This window comes from Cavia porcellus, unplaced genomic scaffold, assembly GCF_034190915.1.
Source record: "Cavia porcellus strain 051 isolate PalLab524CR breed Dunkin Hartley unplaced genomic scaffold, mCavPor4.1 scaffold_9, whole genome shotgun sequence".
Taxonomy (NCBI): Eukaryota; Metazoa; Chordata; class Mammalia; order Rodentia; family Caviidae; genus Cavia; species Cavia porcellus.
In genome coordinates, this window is record NW_026947492.1 from 63,200,956 (window position 1) to 63,220,482 (window position 19,527).

General features: G+C 50.6%; 2 protein-coding genes across 11 annotated transcripts in view; both read left to right on the top strand.

The window, feature by feature from the left end:
• Xndc1n (XRCC1 N-terminal domain containing 1, N-terminal like) overlaps window positions 1-3,427 on the top strand; it is a 22,627-nt gene extending 19,200 nt beyond the window's left edge. For 8 of the 10 annotated variants that reach the window (XM_063256574.1, XM_063256576.1, XM_063256578.1 and 5 more), the window contains 2 exons: window positions 521-645; window positions 1,301-3,427. In XM_063256574.1, the coding sequence (XP_063112644.1) occupies window positions 521-645; window positions 1,301-1,536 (361 nt within the window). In that variant the 3' untranslated portion in view covers window positions 1,537-3,427. Of the gene's footprint in view, window positions 1-103; window positions 172-520; window positions 646-1,300 lie in introns of all 10 variants that reach the window. The other 2 variants (XM_063256577.1, XM_063256579.1) reach the window with 1 other exon arrangement.
• On the top strand, window positions 3,305-19,159 carry LOC100715102 (short transient receptor potential channel 2). The gene is made up of 13 exons (XM_063255609.1): window positions 3,305-3,311; window positions 3,500-4,269; window positions 5,554-5,766; window positions 7,012-7,176; window positions 8,322-8,496; window positions 12,244-12,444; window positions 12,530-12,692; window positions 12,921-13,013; window positions 16,144-16,336; window positions 16,836-16,963; window positions 17,073-17,151; window positions 17,875-18,028; window positions 18,667-19,159. Exons 1-13 carry the CDS (start codon window positions 3,305-3,307, stop codon window positions 19,032-19,034), a joined length of 2,709 nt encoding a protein of 902 aa, XP_063111679.1. The 3' UTR covers window positions 19,035-19,159.
• Window positions 19,160-19,527: the final 368 nt, after the last annotated feature.

Here is a 19,527-nt window from a genome sequence, read left to right on the forward strand (position 1 = left end):
AAATTTCTACATTCTTTGTCCTGATTCTAGGCGCCTTCCACCCATATAGCCTCTCACTGATAGCCAGACTTATTTTTTAGTTTTTGGTTTATTTGTTTTTTAGTGGTACCAGAGATTGAACCTAGGACCTTCACACTAGGATACATTCTCAGCCCTTCAGCCTCTGTGTGTGTGAGTGTTGTTTCTACTTTGAGACAGAGTGTCACTAAGGTGCCCTGCCTGGGTTTAAAATTGGGATCCTCCAGCCTCAGCCTCCCAGAGTGCTGGGATTCTAAGCATGTGCCACCATACCCAGCAGTAGTTGGTTGTTGTTTGGTTTGGTTTTAGTTGGGGTTTTGGGGGGGCGAGGGGGTTGAGACAGGGTCTTGTTATACAGTTCGAGCAGGCCTTGAACTCACTAGGTATTCCAGGCTGGCCTCAAACTCATCATGACCCTTCTGCCTCAGCCTCCCAAATGCTAGGGTTATTGGAGTGCACCACCACACTCAGCCTGCTGGTTGTTGACTGTTGCTCTCCACAGATCCCCGGCCAGCTCAAACTCTCAGTCAAAAAGGAGAGGCACACCAATAGCAAGGCACAGAGCGCACCGACCCCAGTCGCAAAGCAATGGCGTCCAGGATAGGGGACAGTGCCCCATTTGTGCAGGTAAGCTAGGAGGTGGCTGTGTGGTCACCAGACACTGCTTGAGGGAAGAATGGGAGATCTGGAGGCTGCTGTCAAAAAACGTTTGGGTTTGGACTCCTGGCCTCAGGTTTCTCTGCAGTTCCCACATCGGCAGCTGCACTGAAAGTCAAATGTGGCTCAAGGGAAGTCTGTCGGGGGCACCGCCCACACTGTTGGCCAAGCCGGGGAGGAGACGCGGCCCTACCCTCAGGAGACCCTGACCCTAGACCTTGTGAAGCACTGGCAGAGACAGTTTCGTTCTTAACTCTGTCCTCCTTGTCCAAATTCTGCTTACTTTTTAAGACCCTGCTAAAGGGTTGGTTTTTGTTGTTGTTTTTTTTACCAAGGCTGCTTTGATCTTCCCAGACAATCGTTCCCACTGTGCACCTTCTGCTCTGAATCTCTATTCCTCTGTTCCTAGCTGTGTTTACCATCAGACTCCACGGTCCATAAAGACATTGCACACCCCTCAGCTCCTGGCATCTGGCAGGCACAGCAGATACTTGATAAATATTTGACAGCCATGGTAAATTTCCTGAAGAACAGATGCATTTTGGCAGCAGACACGCCCTTCAGACTTCTTGGGGTGGCATCTGTCCAAAGACCAATTTCGTTTACCTCCTTCTCCCCCTCTCAGGCTCCTTCAGCGCTGAAATTCTTCCTCTGCACGCTGCCACTTGTGGAGAGCCCTCCCCACCTCACGCAGCTCCTCCCTCCTCCTCACCATCTTCATCCCCGTCTGTGCTGTGGGTGTCCTCCCCCGAGAGCTCGCCGCCCGCTTCCTGGATCCAGTGCCCCATCTGCCAGGTGCACTTTGCCGCAAGCGAAGTGGAAGAACACGCCAGCGTGTGTGGGGAAGCTCTTCAGGGCTGAGCCAGGCGGGCTTTGACAAAGACTGGAGAGCGGATCTCAACAGCCGAGAAGGGCTGACGATGCTAAGCCTCCCGCCCTGCCTCCCTCCACCTGTTCCCTTGGGACTCTGCCTGAAGTCCCCTCTGAGCCCAGCTTGCTCTCCTTTTCTAGTTGTCAAGGCTCTGTCACCATAGCACCCAATTCTCCGAAGGACAGCTCTGTCTTTTTTACCTTTGGAACTTATGAGTACAATTGGTGATCTCTAGGGTCTTGGAACACTAACCAGAATGTCTTTCCCTTAGTGAGTGGTATGCATCCTTGTGCCCATTTTCCTGCAAGGAAAACTGAGGCCCAGTCAAATGAAAACTACTACCTGAAAGATAAAAGCCTGTGGTGATCTGGGAGACCAGAGTGAGCTTTGAGCATGATACTGATACCCAGAATCCCAAACATTTAACTTCCAGTGTTCTTTCTTCTATACTAGCTATATTTGGATAACAGCTGTGTGACTTTAGCAATAATTTGTCTTATCCGAGCTACTTGGGAGGCTGAGTGAAAAAGATCACTTGAACCTAGGAATTCAGGTCCAGCCTGAGCAATAGAGAGAGCCCTGACTCAAAAAGAGAAAAGTATCCTGTGCATGTTTAAGAGTCTCAGCTCTTAGGAGGCTGAGGCAAAAAGATTGCGAGTTTGAGGCCAGCCTGGACCACACAGCAAGTTCAAGCCTAGCCTAGGCTACACAGCAAGACCTTGTCTCAAACCAACAACTGAAGTAATTTAAGAGAAACTATAGTAGGCTGGGTATAGTGGCTCAGACCTATAATCCCGACACTTGGGAGGCTGAGGCAGGAGGATTATCAGTCACCAGTACAAGGCCATCCTGGGCTACACAGTGAGTTCAAAGCCAACCTGAATTACAGAGTGAGACCATATCTCAAAAAATAATAATAAAATAAAGAAAAAAAAGATTCCTTCATCCTCCTCCTTACAGAGCTCTTGTAGAGACCAGATAGGCTGACTAAGGAATAATTCTAGGCTTGGCGGTAGGGCACTGGACAAATCCCATTCCCCATTTGCACAGTGAGGTACTCAGTGTGTGAGGTTCCCTCAAGCTGTGATAGTCCAAATTCTACTTCTACCTTTGAGCAACCACATACTCCTCTCCCAGAAGATTTCATTGTATGGTGCTAGTGCTAACAGTTCTGGTCCCCAGGGTACCAGGGAGAGGGGGAGCAGCTGGTCCTGGCAAAGGGAGGGCCCAGGGCGGGGTCGAATGGGCTAGAAAGGGAATGCTGGGTACGCTCAGGGAGGCAGACGAAGCAGGATTTCAGCCTTCAGTTCCTGCCTGCGTAGGTGGGTGCAGCCATGGACCCCCTTACGGTAAGAGGCTCTGCACCCCTACCCTCCCCTACCCCAATCCCATTCCTAGCTATGAACAAAATAATCAGTTGGCCCAGAGGGGTGGCAGGGAGACCCGGGCTGCTGGCAGGCGGTAGCATCACCATGTTGGTGGAGGAGCCCCTGGAGCCCTAAGGCTGGGCCAGAAGACAAGCACAGCAAAGGTGGGAGCGAGTCTCAGAAGAAAGGGTCTGCAGCACTGGGGAAGAAATGCCCTGCGGAAAGGGGGGGGGGGGCAGTCCAGAATCCCTCTTGAGTGGATTCATCTGGATCTGCTCTTGAGAGAGGTGATGAGCAGCTACAAGATGAAGTCAGCAAGATGGGAGCTGGGGCCTGGCCAGACCCTGTGCACCTGTTAAACTGCCCTTGCTGTGTGCCCACGTGCGGCCCCATGGTGTGTGGGTGGGTTCCCATGATGTGGAAGTTGAGCTGAGGAAGAGCCCTCCTCTCCCTGTGCCAGACAGGTTTGGCACTTCCTGACATAGGAATCTATACAATAAAATGGTGAATCAGATGTCTTTTGCCAGTGTGTATTTGGGACGAGGAAGATTAATGATGGCTGAGCACAGAGGGTTAAGAGCCTAAGACAAAACGGGTTGGAACTCAGGGTCCTCTCCTGTCCACTCCTACATCCAGGCACAGCCTAACTGGACTGAGATTGTGAACAAAAAGCTCAAGTTTCCACCTCCACTCCTGGGTGCCATCCAGGAGGGGCGTCTGGGTCTTGTGCAGCAGCTGCTGGAGGCAGGGGTGGAGGCCACCTTCGGTGGGCCAGGTGGGCCCCTGCGGAATGTGGAAGAGGCCGAGGACCGCTCCTGGAGAGAAGCACTCAACCTGGCCATCCGCCTGGGCCACGAGGCCATCACTGACATGCTGTTGGCCAATGTCAAGTTCGACTTCCGGCAGATCCACGAAGCCCTGCTAGTGGCAGTGGACACAAACCAGCCAGCAGTGGTGCGTCGCCTGCTAGCCCGGCTGGACCGGGAGAAGGGCCGCAAGGTTGACACTCGGTCTTTCTCTCTGGCTTTCTTTGACTCATCCATTGATGGCTCCCGCTTTGCCCCTGGTGTCACTCCGCTCACACTGGCCTGTCAGAAGGACCTGTATGAGATCGCACAGCTGCTCATGGAGCAGGGCCACACCATTGCCCGGCCCCACCCGGTCTCCTGTGCCTGCCTCGAGTGCAGCAACGCCCGCCGCTACGACCTGCTGAAGTTCTCCCTGTCCCGCATCAACACCTACCGCGGCATCGCCAGCAGGGCCCACCTCTCCCTGGCCAGTGAAGACGCCATGCTGGCCGCCTTCCAGCTCAGCCGTGAGCTTAGGCGCCTGGCCCGCAAGGAGCCTGAGTTTAAGGTTAGTTTCTCACAGCTTGCCCACCTCAGGCCCTGCATCTGTTCTTCCATAGGAGCAAGACTGGGCCTGTGGTGGGTGTTCTGGGAAGTGGGAGGCAATGTGGAGAGGATGAGGCCTTCTCTTGTTTTCTGGAAACCTCTATTTTGACAGAGTCACAATCCCACCCTAAGGGAAATTTTATTCTAACAACAGAAATCAGTCACTTTAGGGACATTTAGACTTACTGGACAGGCACAGTCCCCCCCCCCCCCAGGTGCCTTGGGTCTGAGGGAAAAAACATAGACAATGCGTGGAAAAGCATCTTGAGGGCTGAGGATACAGCTCAGCAACACAGCGCCTGCCTGGCAAGCACAAGGTCCTGAGTTTGCTTCCCAGTACTAAAAAAAAGAAAAAAAAAAAAAAAGCAGCTGGGAAGACTGAGACATGACACGCAGTCTCTTTGGAGTACCTGCTGTGTCTCACCCAGAGCATTGGCTGCTGGGGCTCTCAAGCTTGTGGTCATGAGACGCTCCCAGGACTTCCCTCTGTGCCTTTGTAGATGGTGCCCAGAGGGCTTCCAAACCTGGGGAAGAGTCAGGAGAGGCTCAGCTGTGTGCTCAGGAAAGGCTTCCTGGGTGAGGTGGTGTTAAGCTTAAGCTGCGGAGGTGGGCGGTTTGGTGCAAGTGACAGGGACAGTATGTGAAGTAGAGCTGTAGCTCCAGAAAAGGCCAGAAGGGAACAAGAGTAGGTGGTAAATGCAGAGAACACCCTGGGCAGGATCGGGAATGCAGAGAAACTGAGGCCCGGAAAGGGCAAGTACCTGACCCAGTGTGACAACACCTGAGGGACAGTTCCAGGAGGAGCCTGGCCTCCGGAAAGCCTCGCTTACACCCTCTCTGGGGAAAAGGGCCCAAGGAAAGCCAAGGGTAGCGTGAGTAACCTACCATATTCATTTCTGAATGTTCTAAAACTGCTACTGTGGTTGCCTATAATGTAAGTGAAGGTATAAGGATTAGAAGTTAAAGGGGGGCTCAGAAAATAAGACCTATGAAAGGGAAGTACAGTACCGAGAACAGGCAAAAGAGAGAACTGAAGTGACTTAACAGTGAGGTAGAGATACCACCAGATAAGCAAAAGGTGACACGAGAGACCTCATCATACCAAAAAGCATTGATGAGGTAGAAAGCAATGGCCCAGTGACACCAAGTACAGGAAGGGATGGCCGGAGAGCTCAGAGAGGGAGCGGGGTGAGTTAACACACAGGACGCACAGGGTGGCTGGCAGACACAGACCTCCTCCCCACAGCCTGAGTACATCGCTCTGGAGTCGCTGTGCCAGGACTATGGCTTTGAGCTGCTGGGCATGTGCCGGAACCAGAGTGAAGTCACTGCCGTGCTCAACGACCTGGGGGAGGACAGTGAGACGGAGCCTGAGACTGAGAGCCTGGGCCAGGCCTTCGAGGAGGGAATCCCTAACCTGGCAAGGCTGCGGCTGGCGGTCAACTACAACCAGAAACGGGTCAGCTGGGCCCTGTCGCCCTCCCTGCCCCGTTGCCCTCCCAACTCTAAACATCTCCCTTGCCCTGCCCCACCGGATGCCTCTTCCTGCTCTCAGGACCTCCATTCTGAGCACTCTTGTCTAGGCGCTTGCTGGCAAGAAGAGAAGGCCTCTGCCCCTCCCTTCCGCCTTCACTCGCCCCTCCCTGTGCCCAGTCCCTCGGAGGACCCGAGGACCCGTGTTACGCAGATTCCTTCCTTCACGCTGGGACAGTCCGCCTTCGAGCTTTGGCTCCGCCCTGCAGAGTGACTTCAGTCCAGCCTTGTTCTGTCAGTAGACCTCAGTGGCTCACTCTGCACCGCAAGAGTAGAGTAGGTCTCTCAGGCTGAACACTGAGTGATTCTTTTATTTTCTGCCTCATTAGAAATCCTCCTCCAAACTGAAACATGCTCCATTTGCAGCCTCCACTGGCCCTTACTCCCTATTCTTACCCACTCTCAGGTAGACTAGCCAGCTGGAACTTAGCCAACCCTTTCCTTTACAGTGACGCCTCTGGCCCTGCCCCTCCAAAACAGAAAACCTGCTCTGCCCCCCTTCTCTCCCCATCCGATTTCAAACCCTTCAGCCAGGTGTGGTGGCACAGCCTGTGAGTCCAGCACTGGGGAGAAGAAACAAAGGGATCTCTACCAGTTCAAGGGCAGCCTGGGCTACACAACAAGACTGTCTCAAAACAAAAAACCAAAGAAATAATTTGGGCTTTTTGGTTTTGGTTTTGGTTTTGATATTGTTGTTGTTTGGTCTTTTTGAGACAGGGTATTACTATGCAGTTCAGACTGGCCTTCAACTTACTTTGTAACCCAGGCTGGGCTCGAACTCACAGTGATCCTCCTGCCTCAGCCTCCCAAGTGCTGAGATTACATGCGTGCACCACTATGCCCAGTTTAAGAGATGATTTAGACTGTTGTCCAAAATCTAAGAAGGCAGGGAACTCTGAGAGTTCTCCCTACCAAGGACTGACTTAGATTGAGGAAAGCGGAGTCCAGGACAATCTTCAGAGTTCACTTCCTCCTTCTCAGACAAGCTCAGAGAGGGCAGGATCTACCCAGGGTTAAGTGGCAAGTGTGCCCCCTTCTTCTGGGCTGGCTGGTTTGCACAAAAAGAAGGATGGTTCAACCTCTGTGGCAGGAAGTAAGGGCTCTGCACCCAGCTGACCCCTGGTCCTCCCTGCCTGGTGGGCGCCCCCTCTCACGCTCTATCTCTGATTAGTTTGTAGCGCACCCCATCTGCCAGCAAGTCCTGTCCTCCATCTGGTGTGGGAATCTGGCTGGCTGGCGTGGAAGCACCACCATCTGGAAGCTCTTCATCGCCTTCCTCATCTTCCTCACCATGCCCTTCCTCTGCATTGGCTACTGGCTGGCACCCAAGTCCCGGGTACTAAGGATAAGATTAAGCAGCACTCATTTGTGAACACTTACATATGACAGGCTAGGCATAACCCCAAATCTAGGTGCTTAGCAAATGTCCCCATGCAGTTTTTTGAGGTAGGTCTGGAGGGTAAGCATCACTGCCATGGGGAGAAGGACCCTCAGGCGCAGGGAACTATTTTCTTTGTCAAGAGCACACAGCAAACGGCAGTCAGGATTTCAGCTCAGTTTATCTGCCTCCAAACGTGGATCCCCTGTCTATTCCTCCATTCTCCTTCCCCTAGCAAGTATTTCCTTGAGACCCCACTGTGAGCAAGGCATTAAGGCACTGGCCCTGGGATATAACGCAAAATGAAGGCTGTTTCTGATAACCAGGTGAGGAGCAGGGAAAAGTGTCCAGGAAGAGGAATGGCACAGGAGAAGGCCGAGGGCAGGGAGGGCGCACAGCACAAGGGAAACTAAGGCACAGTGAGTAGTGGTGTGGGTGGGGCCTGGAGTTTGCAAGCCACATTCGTAGGCAAGTCACTGCGGGGTTGACCAAGCAAGCTGATGAAGGGGACCAGTTTCAGGATGCTGTCAGCCAAAGTTCCTGGCTAGTTGACCACCATTATTTTATGTGGTCGAAGGAGCCAATTTAAGGTAAAATTGAAGAATGTATCTTTTAGCTTGCTTGAGTTTGGTCTCTGTAGAATCTTAAGGGAAAGTCACTTTACCTCTGTGCGTGTCGGCTCCCGAAGAGATGGGACTAACACCCACTTCATCTCGTTGTGAAGGAGACAACAGATAGGAAAGTGTGGGGCCCAGCTGAGCACAGTGGTGCACACCTGTAACCCTAGCACTCTGAGAGGTTGAGTCAGGAAGATCCCAAGTTCAAGACTAGCCTGGGCACCTTAGTGACTGAGTGGGACCCTGACTCCAAGTAAATAAACAGTAAATAAAAGAAGTGCTGGGGATGTAACTCAGTGTAAAGGCCCTGAGTTCAATCCCCCGTTTAAAAAAAATAGGTCCTTATACATTCTCAATAAATGTCTGGAAATACAAGTGGGCGAAGCTGAGGAAAGCAGAGCCGCATGTGGGTGGAATAGTCCAGCGGGGCTCCCAACAGAGGAGACCACAGGACTTTGAGGCCACATCCTCCCACTCTCCCCAAAGCTGGGCCGCCTGCTGAAGATCCCAGTGCTGAAGTTCCTACTGCACTCCGCCTCCTACCTGTGGTTCCTCATCTTCCTGCTGGGAGAGTCCCTGGCCATGGAGACACAGCTGAGCACCTTCAGCGGCCGCAGCCAGACTGTCTGGGAGACATCACTGCACATGATTTGGGTCACAGGTACACATGTGGCTCTTTGTGGCATTTCCCTTAGGGGCCCCTCACTGTCCTTCATAATAAGCTCCCCAATTTGAGGGGACTTTGCTTCCATAGATGTCTTTTCTTTGCCCTGCGGCAGACTCTCTGAGCAAGGACCCATTCTGCCCCTTCCCTGGTACCAGTCACTACCTGCTCTGGAGGTTCCTCTCCCCTCACGGTGAGATACCTGCCCACAGGGTCCATTGAGACTTGTCTTGGTAGAAAGGTAGCTCCCAAGGACATGACCCGACAGACCGTCCCAGAGTTGTGCAGCAGAAAGGCTCACAGACCAAGTGAAATGCTCGATCATGCACCCATGAGTGGTATAGGCATGGTGTCCTTGGGAGGAAACTGCACAGACGCTGCCTTGGCTACTGCTTGATCTGAGTGAGCAACAGTGCTGCAGGTGTGGCTGGGCAAGCTGGAGCTTGCCAGCTGTCCTGATGAGCAGCTGTGAATCTTACGTGCATTCTTTGGGTGGAGAATATATGGAGCAGGCATGAGGGTGACCAGTGGGTAGCTGATTTAAACTCTCACAACTGCTGAGGGCCTCCTGTGCATGTTTGTGTCCAGTGTGTCATGAGTACCTGGTGTCTATGAATGTTCACACACTAACACTCTACTCACTTTACCCGCTCAACTTGTCACCCAGGTGACTAACGCATCTATGCCTGACACGTTTCATCCATTCCATGGTTTTCTTTTCTTCATGAGAACCCAGTTTTCTCAAACAATTCAGCAAACGTAGTGCAAGAAGCCCAGAGATCCACACTGTCCACAGCCTCCGGCTGGTCAGCCCAGCAGGCTGGGCTGCTGTCCTCCCCACTTAGCTCCAGCTTAGGTAACAAACTCCCAGATCGCCAATATGCCAAGCCCAGTATCCTGTGCCAAGCTAGTTGGTGACGACCAAAAGAAAATCAGACCACAAACCTTTGGGGGAAACAAATCAGAGCAGCGCGAGAGGAAAAGTTTCTCATCTATGATTTACTAAACATTTGTTGACCTCTGAGTGGAGATGAAGCCAACACAGTTCTGTGAGGGAAGAAAAGTCTTATAAGCACATAGAACAAAACTCATTTATTCAGGCAATACATGTTTGTTGAGGCCCTACTGTGAGTGAAGCCCTGAGAGTGCATGGTAAGTTAAACATGGTTCCATAAAGTCAGCACGTATTTAACCAGGCATCTGCCCCCACACAAGGTACCATCCTGCCATACAGCACTGATCATAGCTCCTGACCATGTTATATGTGGTGTGTTCGAATTTTTAAACGTTTGTTACAATAGAAGACATATTGCCATTAGTTCCCCTTAAAATATGGTAATTTGGGGGGTACCAGGGATCGAACTCAAATCTCACACACAGGCACTGAGTTCCCCTCAAAATAATTCCTCTGGTCAGAGCACACCTATCCCTTCGTTGTTGCCACTTTCTGAAGCAGTTCCAGAAGCCCTCCTGATTGGTTTGTTTTATTGTTTTTGTTTTTGTTGTTTGGTTGTTTGAGACTGGTCTCACTATAGTTCAGGCTGGCCTTGAATTCACTATATAGCTGAGACTGGCCTTAAACTCTCAGTGATCCTCCTGCTTCAGCCACCTGAGTGCTAGGATCTCAGGCATGCAGCACTGCACATGGCTCTGAAAATCTCTTTCATGAGCATTTTTACAAGGTAAAATTATTATTATTATTTTTAGTTTTTTGAGACAGGGTCTCACTGTGTAGTTCAGATACATTGTAGTCCTGGCTGGTCTTGAACTCACGGTAGTCCTCCTGCCTCCCGAAGTCTGGGATTACAGGCATGTTCCACCATGCCCAGTACACAGGTGTAGTTTTAAAATACAGTAAATGCTGCTGCTAAGCAACCTTATAAAACAGTTAGTGTGTCCTCAGCCACCTTATTCAGTGGATCTGGTCCTGTGTGACTTCTGGCTCTTCTCCAAAGTCAAAATGATTGTTCCAGGTAAATATTTTGAATCAGACATTGAGGCAGCCACAACACACAGCTAAAGGCATTCATGAAAGAGGACATCCAGAATTGCTTCAGAAAGTGGCAAGGATGGAATTAATGTTTTTGAAACAAGGGGCAGTATTTTAAAGAAAAGCAATGTGTCTTTTACTGTAACAATTTAAAAAAAATTTTTTTTTGTCTTTTTCATTTTTATTGGTACCGGGGATCGAACTCACGACCGCCTGCTTGCAAGGCAGGTGCTTATGCCACTGAGCTAAACCCCCAGCCCCTACAATTTAAAAATTTAAAAAAAATATTCACCATACTTCTGATCACACCATGTATTCCCACTTATCTCCAGGCATTTGCTCTTTCGTTTCTCTTATATCACGAATCCCTTCCATGCTGCCCCTTCAGTCTGGTTCCTTCTCCCTTAGCCTCAATTTAAATGTCACTTTCTTTGAGAAGCTCTCTCTGAGCCCCAAGTATCTACTGGCCTGTCTCCCTCACTAGACAGAACTAGGCTGTCATTTCCACCACAGCACCCTACTGACATATGATAGGAGTTTAATACAGATTTAATTTGTTCTGGGCACTGGGCACAGGATATGAATTAGACACAGTCCCTGCCCTTGAGGGGCTCCAAGTTTAAGGGAAAGGGCAGATCCACGGAGAGAGTCAGCAGTGCCGCACAGTGATAGCATCACAGAGATGTGAATGGAGCGGGGAGAACACAGACGGATGGCTCACTCTACCTGCTGGGAATGCCTCGCAGAGCAAGGGGTGTTTGACCTGGGTCACGAGGGCGACTTGGGCTTCCAAAGGACGTGAAGGGTGTTCTGGGCAGGGGGACAGTGAGTGAAGGGAGTGGAAAAAAAACAAGGCGCCCAGATCACCTTGTTAATGGGTACCCCTCCCACGACCCTTCCACCCCTAAGTGAGGCTCCACTGAGCCCTGGACACTGAGCAGGCTGATTGGGAGCCCTTTCAGATCACAGCAATATTCTTGGTTGTTAATGTTAAAGAGAAAAAAAAAATTCAAGAAGCAATCAAAGAACAATAACAAAAGCAAAATGACAGCATCAATAAAAATGGCAGCAATACAGGATTTCAAAACAAGATGGTAAGAATTTGACAGCTACTTTTATATTGCATATTGTTATCTTCAAAATACTTGCTCAGGTTACCAGATACAGGCACGCAAAATTGGTCAAACAATACAGTTTCCCTTTGAGCAATTTCTTTCCCTTTTACCATATCTATTGTAACTTTTAGTTCTTATTTACTCTTTCAGTTTCTTACACTAGCAAGACAATATGTGTTTACACATGTAGGTCTGATTTATTTCACTTATGAAAATGGTTTCTAGTTGCATGTATTTACCTATAAAAGCCTCAAGTTTATCCTTCTTTATGGCTGAGTAGTAGTTCATTGTATAAAAATACCGCATCTTTTGAGGGCAAAGGGAACAGATGTAAACTACTACCTCCTAGTGCAGCCTCACTCCAAGTGAAGGTGCCCTTCACTTCCAAGTGTCAGCTGCCTGTGATCCTTGGTGCAGGTCACACCAGCCCTGAGAAGCAACTGCATCCACAGAGTTTATTTCCACATATGATCATGTCGCACCTGGATAGAGTACATGTTTGTGTCTTACTGGCTTCACTCCAGGGATGTTCAGCTCCCACTTCCCACAAGAAGGTCCTCCCTCCCCATAATCCTCCTCTGACCTAGAAGGCTTAGGAAGCTCTGCCCCACTCTGTCCTGACCCCTGCCTGTTCCCCAGGCTTCCTGTGGTTTGAGTGTAAGGAGGTGTGGATCGAGGGCCTGCGAAGCTACCTCCTGGACTGGTGGAACTTCCTGGACGTGGTCATCCTGTCCCTGTACCTGGCAGCCTTTGCCCTGCGCCTCCTCATTGCCGGGCTTGCCTTTGTGTCCTGCAGGGATGCCTCTGACAGTGCCATCTGCCACTATTTCACCACTGCTGGTGAGTGTCCTCATGACTCAGCCCTCAGTCCCCTAGTCCCTACCCCTCCTGGCTCTCAGCCACTCCCCCATCCGACCCTGCACAGAGCGAAGCGAGTGGCGCACTGAGGATCCCCAGTTCCTTGCCGAGGTGCTCTTCGCCATCACCAGCATGCTCAGCTTCACCCGCCTGGCCTACATTCTGCCGGCCCACGAATCGCTGGGCACTCTGCAGATCTCCATCGGCAGGATGATTGATGACATGATCAGGTGTGAACTGTCCCTCCTCAGAGCACCCCCTTTCTGACACTCTCCTCCTGCCCTCCTGGATTCCTCAGCTCTAGGATAGTGCAGTTCTTAACCTGGGGCTGGGAGCTGCACCCTTTAGCCAGGTGATCTTGCCACCTTGGGACCCTTGGGCCCCATCTCTCTCTTCCCGGAGCCCGACTTCTCCCAGGATGGAGGCCTGCTCTGACCCTCCCACCCCACCCCTACCAGGTTCATGTTTATCCTCATGATCATCCTGACCGCCTTTCTCTGCGGCCTCAACAATATCTACGTGCCCTACCAGGAGACGGAGCAGCTGGGCAAGTAAGTGGGGCAGAGGAGGCGGCAGCCTGACCGCTCTGTCTCTTTCCTTCATTTAGTCACTCAGTTCTCTTACTTGCTTATTTTCTCATTAACTCACTCTGTCCCTCGTTTGTTCATTTATGCACTCATCTCCTCCTCAAACTTTTAATTTTTTTCCCACCATGTACCACTTACCTAGATTCAATTGTTACTGTTTTGCCACAACTGGTTATCTAGTATTGTCTTTATTCTTCTTTCCTTTGAAACATTTAAAATTTGTAAATATCATGACACTTTTACCCCTAAATAATTCAGGATGCCTCCTAAGAGGATAACCATAAAATCACCATCATGTTAAAAAAATGTAAGGTCTAGGGTTGTAGCTCAGTGATAGAGCACTTGCTTAGCATACACAAGCCCCTGAATTCAATCCCCAAGCCACACACACAAAAAAGAAATTTAATATTCATAATAATGTTACGAATTCTACTTACTGTGCAACCCTTATTCAAATTCCCCCAATTGCCAAAAAATTACTAATTTTTAAGTCTCATAGCCAATCTAGAATCATGTATTGCATTTATTGTCACATTTCTTTTATTCTGTTTTTTTTTTTTTTTATCTTTTTGTCTTCCTATTGTCCAAGTGGCCTTGGGCTCACTTTGTAGCCCAGGCTGGTCTGGAATTTACAAAGAGCCTCCTGCCTCAGCCTCCCGAGTGCTGGGATTACAGGAGTGCACCATCACACCTAGTTTATTGTCATATTTTCTTTAGTCTCCTTTAATCTGGAACATGCCCTCTACCTTTCTTGTGCCTGCATGACAAGTGAACTTTCTTGAGTGCAGACCAGGTTATATTTCATGCCTAGGATTTATTTCCTCCTAATTAAACTCAAGTCAAGGACTTGGGGCAAGAGCACAGCCTAGTCGGTGATGTGCACCTTCCCCTGTACCACACTGAGAGGCGTTGAGGGCTGGGTGGCCCACTGGTGAGGCCCATTGGCCTAGCAAACCTTTCCACTGCGGAGGTGCTGTAGAGCTCCCTTTAGCAACCAAGAGACGGTTGAGACGTTGGCACTAAACTGCTCCCTGGCAGCCTCTCACCCAGTGGCTTTCCATGGATGGCTCTTAGCTGTATCAGTTGGTGCAATGGCAGTTTGCAGATGGTGATTTTCCTGCTTTCATTGTTTACTAACTGGCAAAAAGGAAGAGGGAGAGAGAGAGACAGAGAGAGAGAGAGAGAGAGAGAGAGAGAGAGAATATCAGGAAAGAAAGAAAAAGAAATGCTTTCTCCTGGCTGATCATGGTGGCGCACACCTGTAATCCCAGCACTGATGAGACTGAGGCAGGAGAACCACAAACTCAGTGCGAGCCTACACAAAATAGTGAGACCCTGTCTGAAAACATAAAATGAGTGATCTATTGAAGTCATTCGTTTCCATGCTGAATTTTTCCTTAGTAAGGCCAATAATTAAATTCTTACATTTGTTTATTTACTCATTGATTGGTCATTCATGCTCTATTTAGAGTGAATTACTTTTACAGTCAGGCAGTTGTGGGTTTGCTGTTGAGTTCCCAGCCACATGCTGACACTTTCTTTGTGGGTGGTCCTGTCCGTGGTGGAAGCACAAAGCGAAGTTACCCAGACCTATTCTCACAGCCATGTGAACAAATAAGCTGTCTGACAAAATAAGAGCTGTGAGAAAAGAGGACATATGCTGAGGGTGCCCAGGGGGAAGCCCCTTTGTGTCATGGATGGCCAGGGAGGGCTTTACAGAGAGGGGGAACCTGGATCCTCCCGGAAGGGTTACGGACTTCAGAGGAGGTACAGGGAACTCTGCTGACTTTCTAGCAATGGCCCAGTCATAAGTTCTTCATGAGTGCAGTTGTGTAATGGTTTCATGGTGATTGTAGAGGACCCTCATTTGGTCCTGCAAATAAAGATCAAGACTTCCTTGTGCTTTCAGTGTATATGAAAGTGTCTTCTTACAAAGAATATTTGACTTCTTGGCCTAATTTCACACCATTACTGTAAAGGAACTAAACTTTCACAGTTAAAAGTGTAGTGCCAGAGACGGTAACATTCCAGCCTGGTTTGTGGATGCAAGTGGTATTGCTTCCCTGTGGCCGGGCAAGGCTGGTTGGGCAAGTCTGGCCCCTCCTAGCTGTTCATTTGTGAGTTATACCGGAAGTACTTCTGTTGAATAGCTCAGGCAGGTGTGCAGTAGACATGTGATTGAGGGTAAGTAGGAGCCTTTGAAGGTTGACAAGCAGAGATACCACAGATTGGGTCAGTTTAGCTTCTCAAAGAACTTTGTTGGGGCAACGTAGAGGGCAAAGTAACAAGAGACAGGCTCGTCCAGAACCCAGCATGAGGCTCCAGTAATCTTTGCTTGACCTGGTGCTGAGATGGAGGACACAAGATGGGTCCACAAATAAATCTAACAGGAAGGAAAATGATAAACACATTCTGCTGGAGGCAGGGAGAGTGGTTCAGGAAGTGCTTCCATCCTGGCAGAGGTGGCATGGACACTGCTATCAGTGTGCTCCCTGCCACCATCCACTCCCACCTAGACCATGGCACCTGTTTCTCAGCTGGTCTCCAGGCCTTCACGCACTCACCTCCTTCCTAACAAAATGCTCTTTTCAAATATCTATCAGGTATCCCGCCTCTGCTTAGTGCTCCTCATAGCTTCCTGTTGTCCACAGACCCTGGTAAGGATCTTCAGTTTTGCTCTGCAAGATCCCCACTTACCTCACACAAGCCAGTCTCTTCTGGCCACCTCGCCTCCCCACCAGAATACAGATCCTTGGAGACAGGGACTCTACTTGTCTTATTTACCCATATGTCCTTAGCACCTATGACACTATGTGCTCAGTAAACATTGGTTGACCAAAAGAATAAAGGTTGGCCGGAGATTTAGCTCAGCAGCATAAGCACCTGCCTGGCAAGCTTGAGGTCGTGAGTTCAATCCCGGTACTAAATAAATAAATAAAGGTTGGAGGTCAGAATGACAAGTGTCTGGGCCAGGATGACTCCATGGACTCCACAGACACAAAACACCTTTGGCTGAGTCCTGGAGGGTGTGGAGGGTTCTAAGTGGAGCCCGGGCTCCTCCTCCATTCCCATGTCCTATCCTTTTCCCGGCCAGTTTCAACGAGACATTCCAGTTTCTGTTCTGGACCATGTTTGGCATGGAGGAACACAAAGTGGTAGACATGCCTCAGTTTCTGGTGCCTGAATTCGTGGGCCGGGCCCTCTATGGCATCTTTACCATCGTCATGGTCATCGTGCTGCTCAACATGCTCATCGCCATGATCACCAACTCCTTCCAGAAGATTGAGGTGTGTGAATCTGAGGCCCAGATTAATCCTGGGAGAAGCGCGAAGGTGCCAAGAGCCGAGACGCCTGGTTTCCTGCTCTGTCTCTGCTGTTGTCTTATTTTGTGACTTTCTTCAAAATCTCCTCTGTAAAATGAGGGTCTTAGTGGTGTTAGTGTCTCCAGGCATCAAGTGCAGTGCTCTTTCCACTTTGTGGTCTGGAGGAGTATGCGATGTGGGAGAGGAGATGGGGATACGAGAGGGAAGAGGCAAGGAAGAGCATGGGGCAGGGTTTCCAGGCTGGAGTTAGGCTCAGCAGGAACTAGAAGTGAGAGGGAAAAAAGAGAATGGGAGGAGGAGGAAAGGAGACATGCAGGGTGTGTGGCTGATACATAAGGTTAGAGATAAGGAAAAGAGAGTGGTTGGCACAGTAGGGAATGAAAAGTTTCAGGACTGGGGAAGAGAGGCAGATTGTGTGAGCCAGAGGGCCGGGTGTCACAGCCCCCTCCCTCCTGGGCCTCAGGATGACGCTGACGTGGAGTGGAAGTTTGCTCGCTCCAAGCTCTACCTGTCCTACTTCCGAGAGGGCCTGACACTGCCTGTGCCCTTCAACATCCTGCCCACCCCCAAGGCCTTCTTCTACCTTCTCAGGTAAGGACCTCAAGGCTCTCACTGCCCCCCAAGTCCCAAGCACCCAGCATCTGCCCCATTTCCTCAGTCCTGTCCCCTGACCAACCTTCCCGCCATCAAAATCTCTTAGGAGAATTTTCCGGTTCATCTGCTGTTGCTGCTCCTGCTGTAAAACCAAGAAGCCAGACTATCCCCCGATCCCCACCTTTGTAAGTACCTTCCTCACCTCTTTGCTGTTGGTCCCCCTCACACCAGCTTCCACTGCATTCCCCACACCACCTATTTACGTGCACTCTCCACCAGGTCTGTCTGCAGATGTGTTCCCACTCCCCTGCGCCTTCTCTTTCCCTCTTCCTGGCTCTGGCCATTTCCTAAATTTCTAACCCTGTGTCATGCAATGTAAACAGAAGTCCATGTCCCCCTCCCCCCAATCCACAGGTACCTTCTAAGCTTCAGGTGAGCTGTGCCAAGCTATGGTAGGATGTTTTTCAAAAACATAAAAAAGTCAAGGCTAAATGCCTACCAGCTGGGAAATTAACAGTCTGACAGAGACCTGAGACAGGAGGGGTGTGCATCTAAATTTCTCACTTACCTCTCAGTATCTGCACCCTAATCCCATGTGGCTGGGCCTGACAGCCCTTCTTAATTCAGAGCAGCATGCTGGGGATGTGTACAGGGTTCTTTCCTTCCCCCACGTCAAACCTTCACCTCCAACCCCTGGTTCTCTCAGTCAGGTTTTCCCTAACTTTTGGTCTTCTGCTTCCCAGGACTCCATTGTGAGATGGAGATATGCCACAGTCTAGGTCTGCAGCCTCCAAAGACAGAAAGGTCTGCACAGACTTTTCCTTGGTCTTTTGTTGCCAGAGTTGGACATAATTAGAGGAAGGCTGGGGGCAGAGCATCTCCCTCACCCTCCTGTCTTCCCGTTTCAGGCCAACCCAGGGGCTGGGGCAGGAGCAGGGGCCGGGGCAGCGGCTGGGCCCGGGGAGGCAGAGCGAGGATCCTACCGCCTTCGTGTCATCAAAGCTCTGGTGCAGCGCTACATAGAGACTGCCCGGCGGGAGTTCGAGGAGACCCGCCGGAAAGGTTAGCTGTCCATCTCCAATCCTATTGCTTGATGGAGTAAGATAAATTGCCCACCCAGACCACAATCTCATCCCACTTGCACTTATAGGTGGCCACACTGAACCCTTCCCTTGGAAACTGAGGCCTGCACAATGTGGTCCCTCACACTGTGGACCTTCTGACCCATTTGAGTATTATTCCTACACTTCATTTAACCACTTATTTTTTCTGCCTTGGTTCCTGTATTCATTTATTCTCTCACTCACTCCTACACTTATTTACTCATTCACCTGGCACTCGCTGCTGTTCCCTCCCTTGTTCCTGGCTGTGTCTTGGAGGGAGACAACCCACAAGCAAAGCTTGCAGTATAGGGAGCAATGGTCAAGTATCATGCTGGACAGGAAGTGCCCAGCTAATAGCAAGACAGACAGGCTGCAGAAAGAGCCATGGTTTAGAGAGGGCTGGGAAGGAGAAGTTGGAGAAAGGCCAAGTACTCAGATTCGTCTGCCCCAGATTCTGCGGCCCACCTGACCCTTTAAGTCTTCCCAGTCCTCCTCCCTAAAACCCCCCCAGACAGTATCCCTGGGCTTCTGCTGAGGGTAGAAGTACTGAGCAGGCTCATTTCCTGAAAGCCCTCCCTCAATGCTCTGCCTCCCCAGACCTGGGCAACAGACTGACAGAGCTGACCAAGACCGTATCGCGGCTGCAAAGCGAGGTGGCCAGTGTGCGGCGGACCCTGGAGGCAGGAGGGACACCCCGGCCTCCCGATGGTGCCAGCATTCTCAGCCGCTACATCACCCGAGTGCGCAACAGCTTCCAGAACCTGGGCCCCCCCATCCCTGAGACCCCAGAGCTCACCATGCCAGGCATTGTGGAGACCCAAGACTCTTCAGAAACTGGGGTGCAGGCTGCAGGAGAGGCTGTGCTGTCCTCCCCAACTCATGTGCTGGTGCACAGGGAGCAAGAAGCAGAGGGAACTGGGGACCTGCCCCCAGGGCAGGATGCAGGGACTGAGGGGGAGTCCTAACACAGTGGAAAGGTCCTTTCTTCTGCTGTGGAGTACAATGTACCAGTTGAGTGGGATGAAGGTCACTGGGTCGAGCCTGTGCTTCTTTCTTTGCCTCAATAAAGTTCCTGATGTGGGTGACAGATGGCTCTGGAGCAGGTGAGAATCCCTGTCTCTTGACATTTTCAAATTCGCCCTCCACTCCTGCCCCTCTATGGACCCGTGTGAGCAGGGCAGAGAGAAATGGTTTGCTCTGGGGTTCCAGGTGTGTTGGGCTCAGAATCATACTTTGGGCTTCCTCAGCTCTTCAGTGGAAACAGTTCTGAGTTTCAACACTGTCTGACCTTGAGCAAGCTGTGTCCTTCCTCGGCCCTGCATTCCTCATCACACAGACAGGCTGAGGAACACATCTGTGCCTTTCTGTCTTCCTGGTTGTTGGGGGACACTCTAGTTGTTAAAGCTGCTGGGTTTGCAAGCTATCTCATGTGACAGGGGACATGTCTAGGGTGATCAG

Excerpts from the sequence above, each read along its gene's own strand:
- LOC100715102 (XM_063255609.1), top strand. Across the intron at positions 4,270-5,553 it reads GCAAGGAGCCTGAGTTTAAG|CCTGAGTACATCGCTCTGGA; the intron begins GTTAGTTTCTCA and ends TCCTCCCCACAG. Across the intron at positions 12,693-12,920 it reads ATGATTGATGACATGATCAG|GTTCATGTTTATCCTCATGA; the intron begins GTGTGAACTGTC and ends CACCCCTACCAG.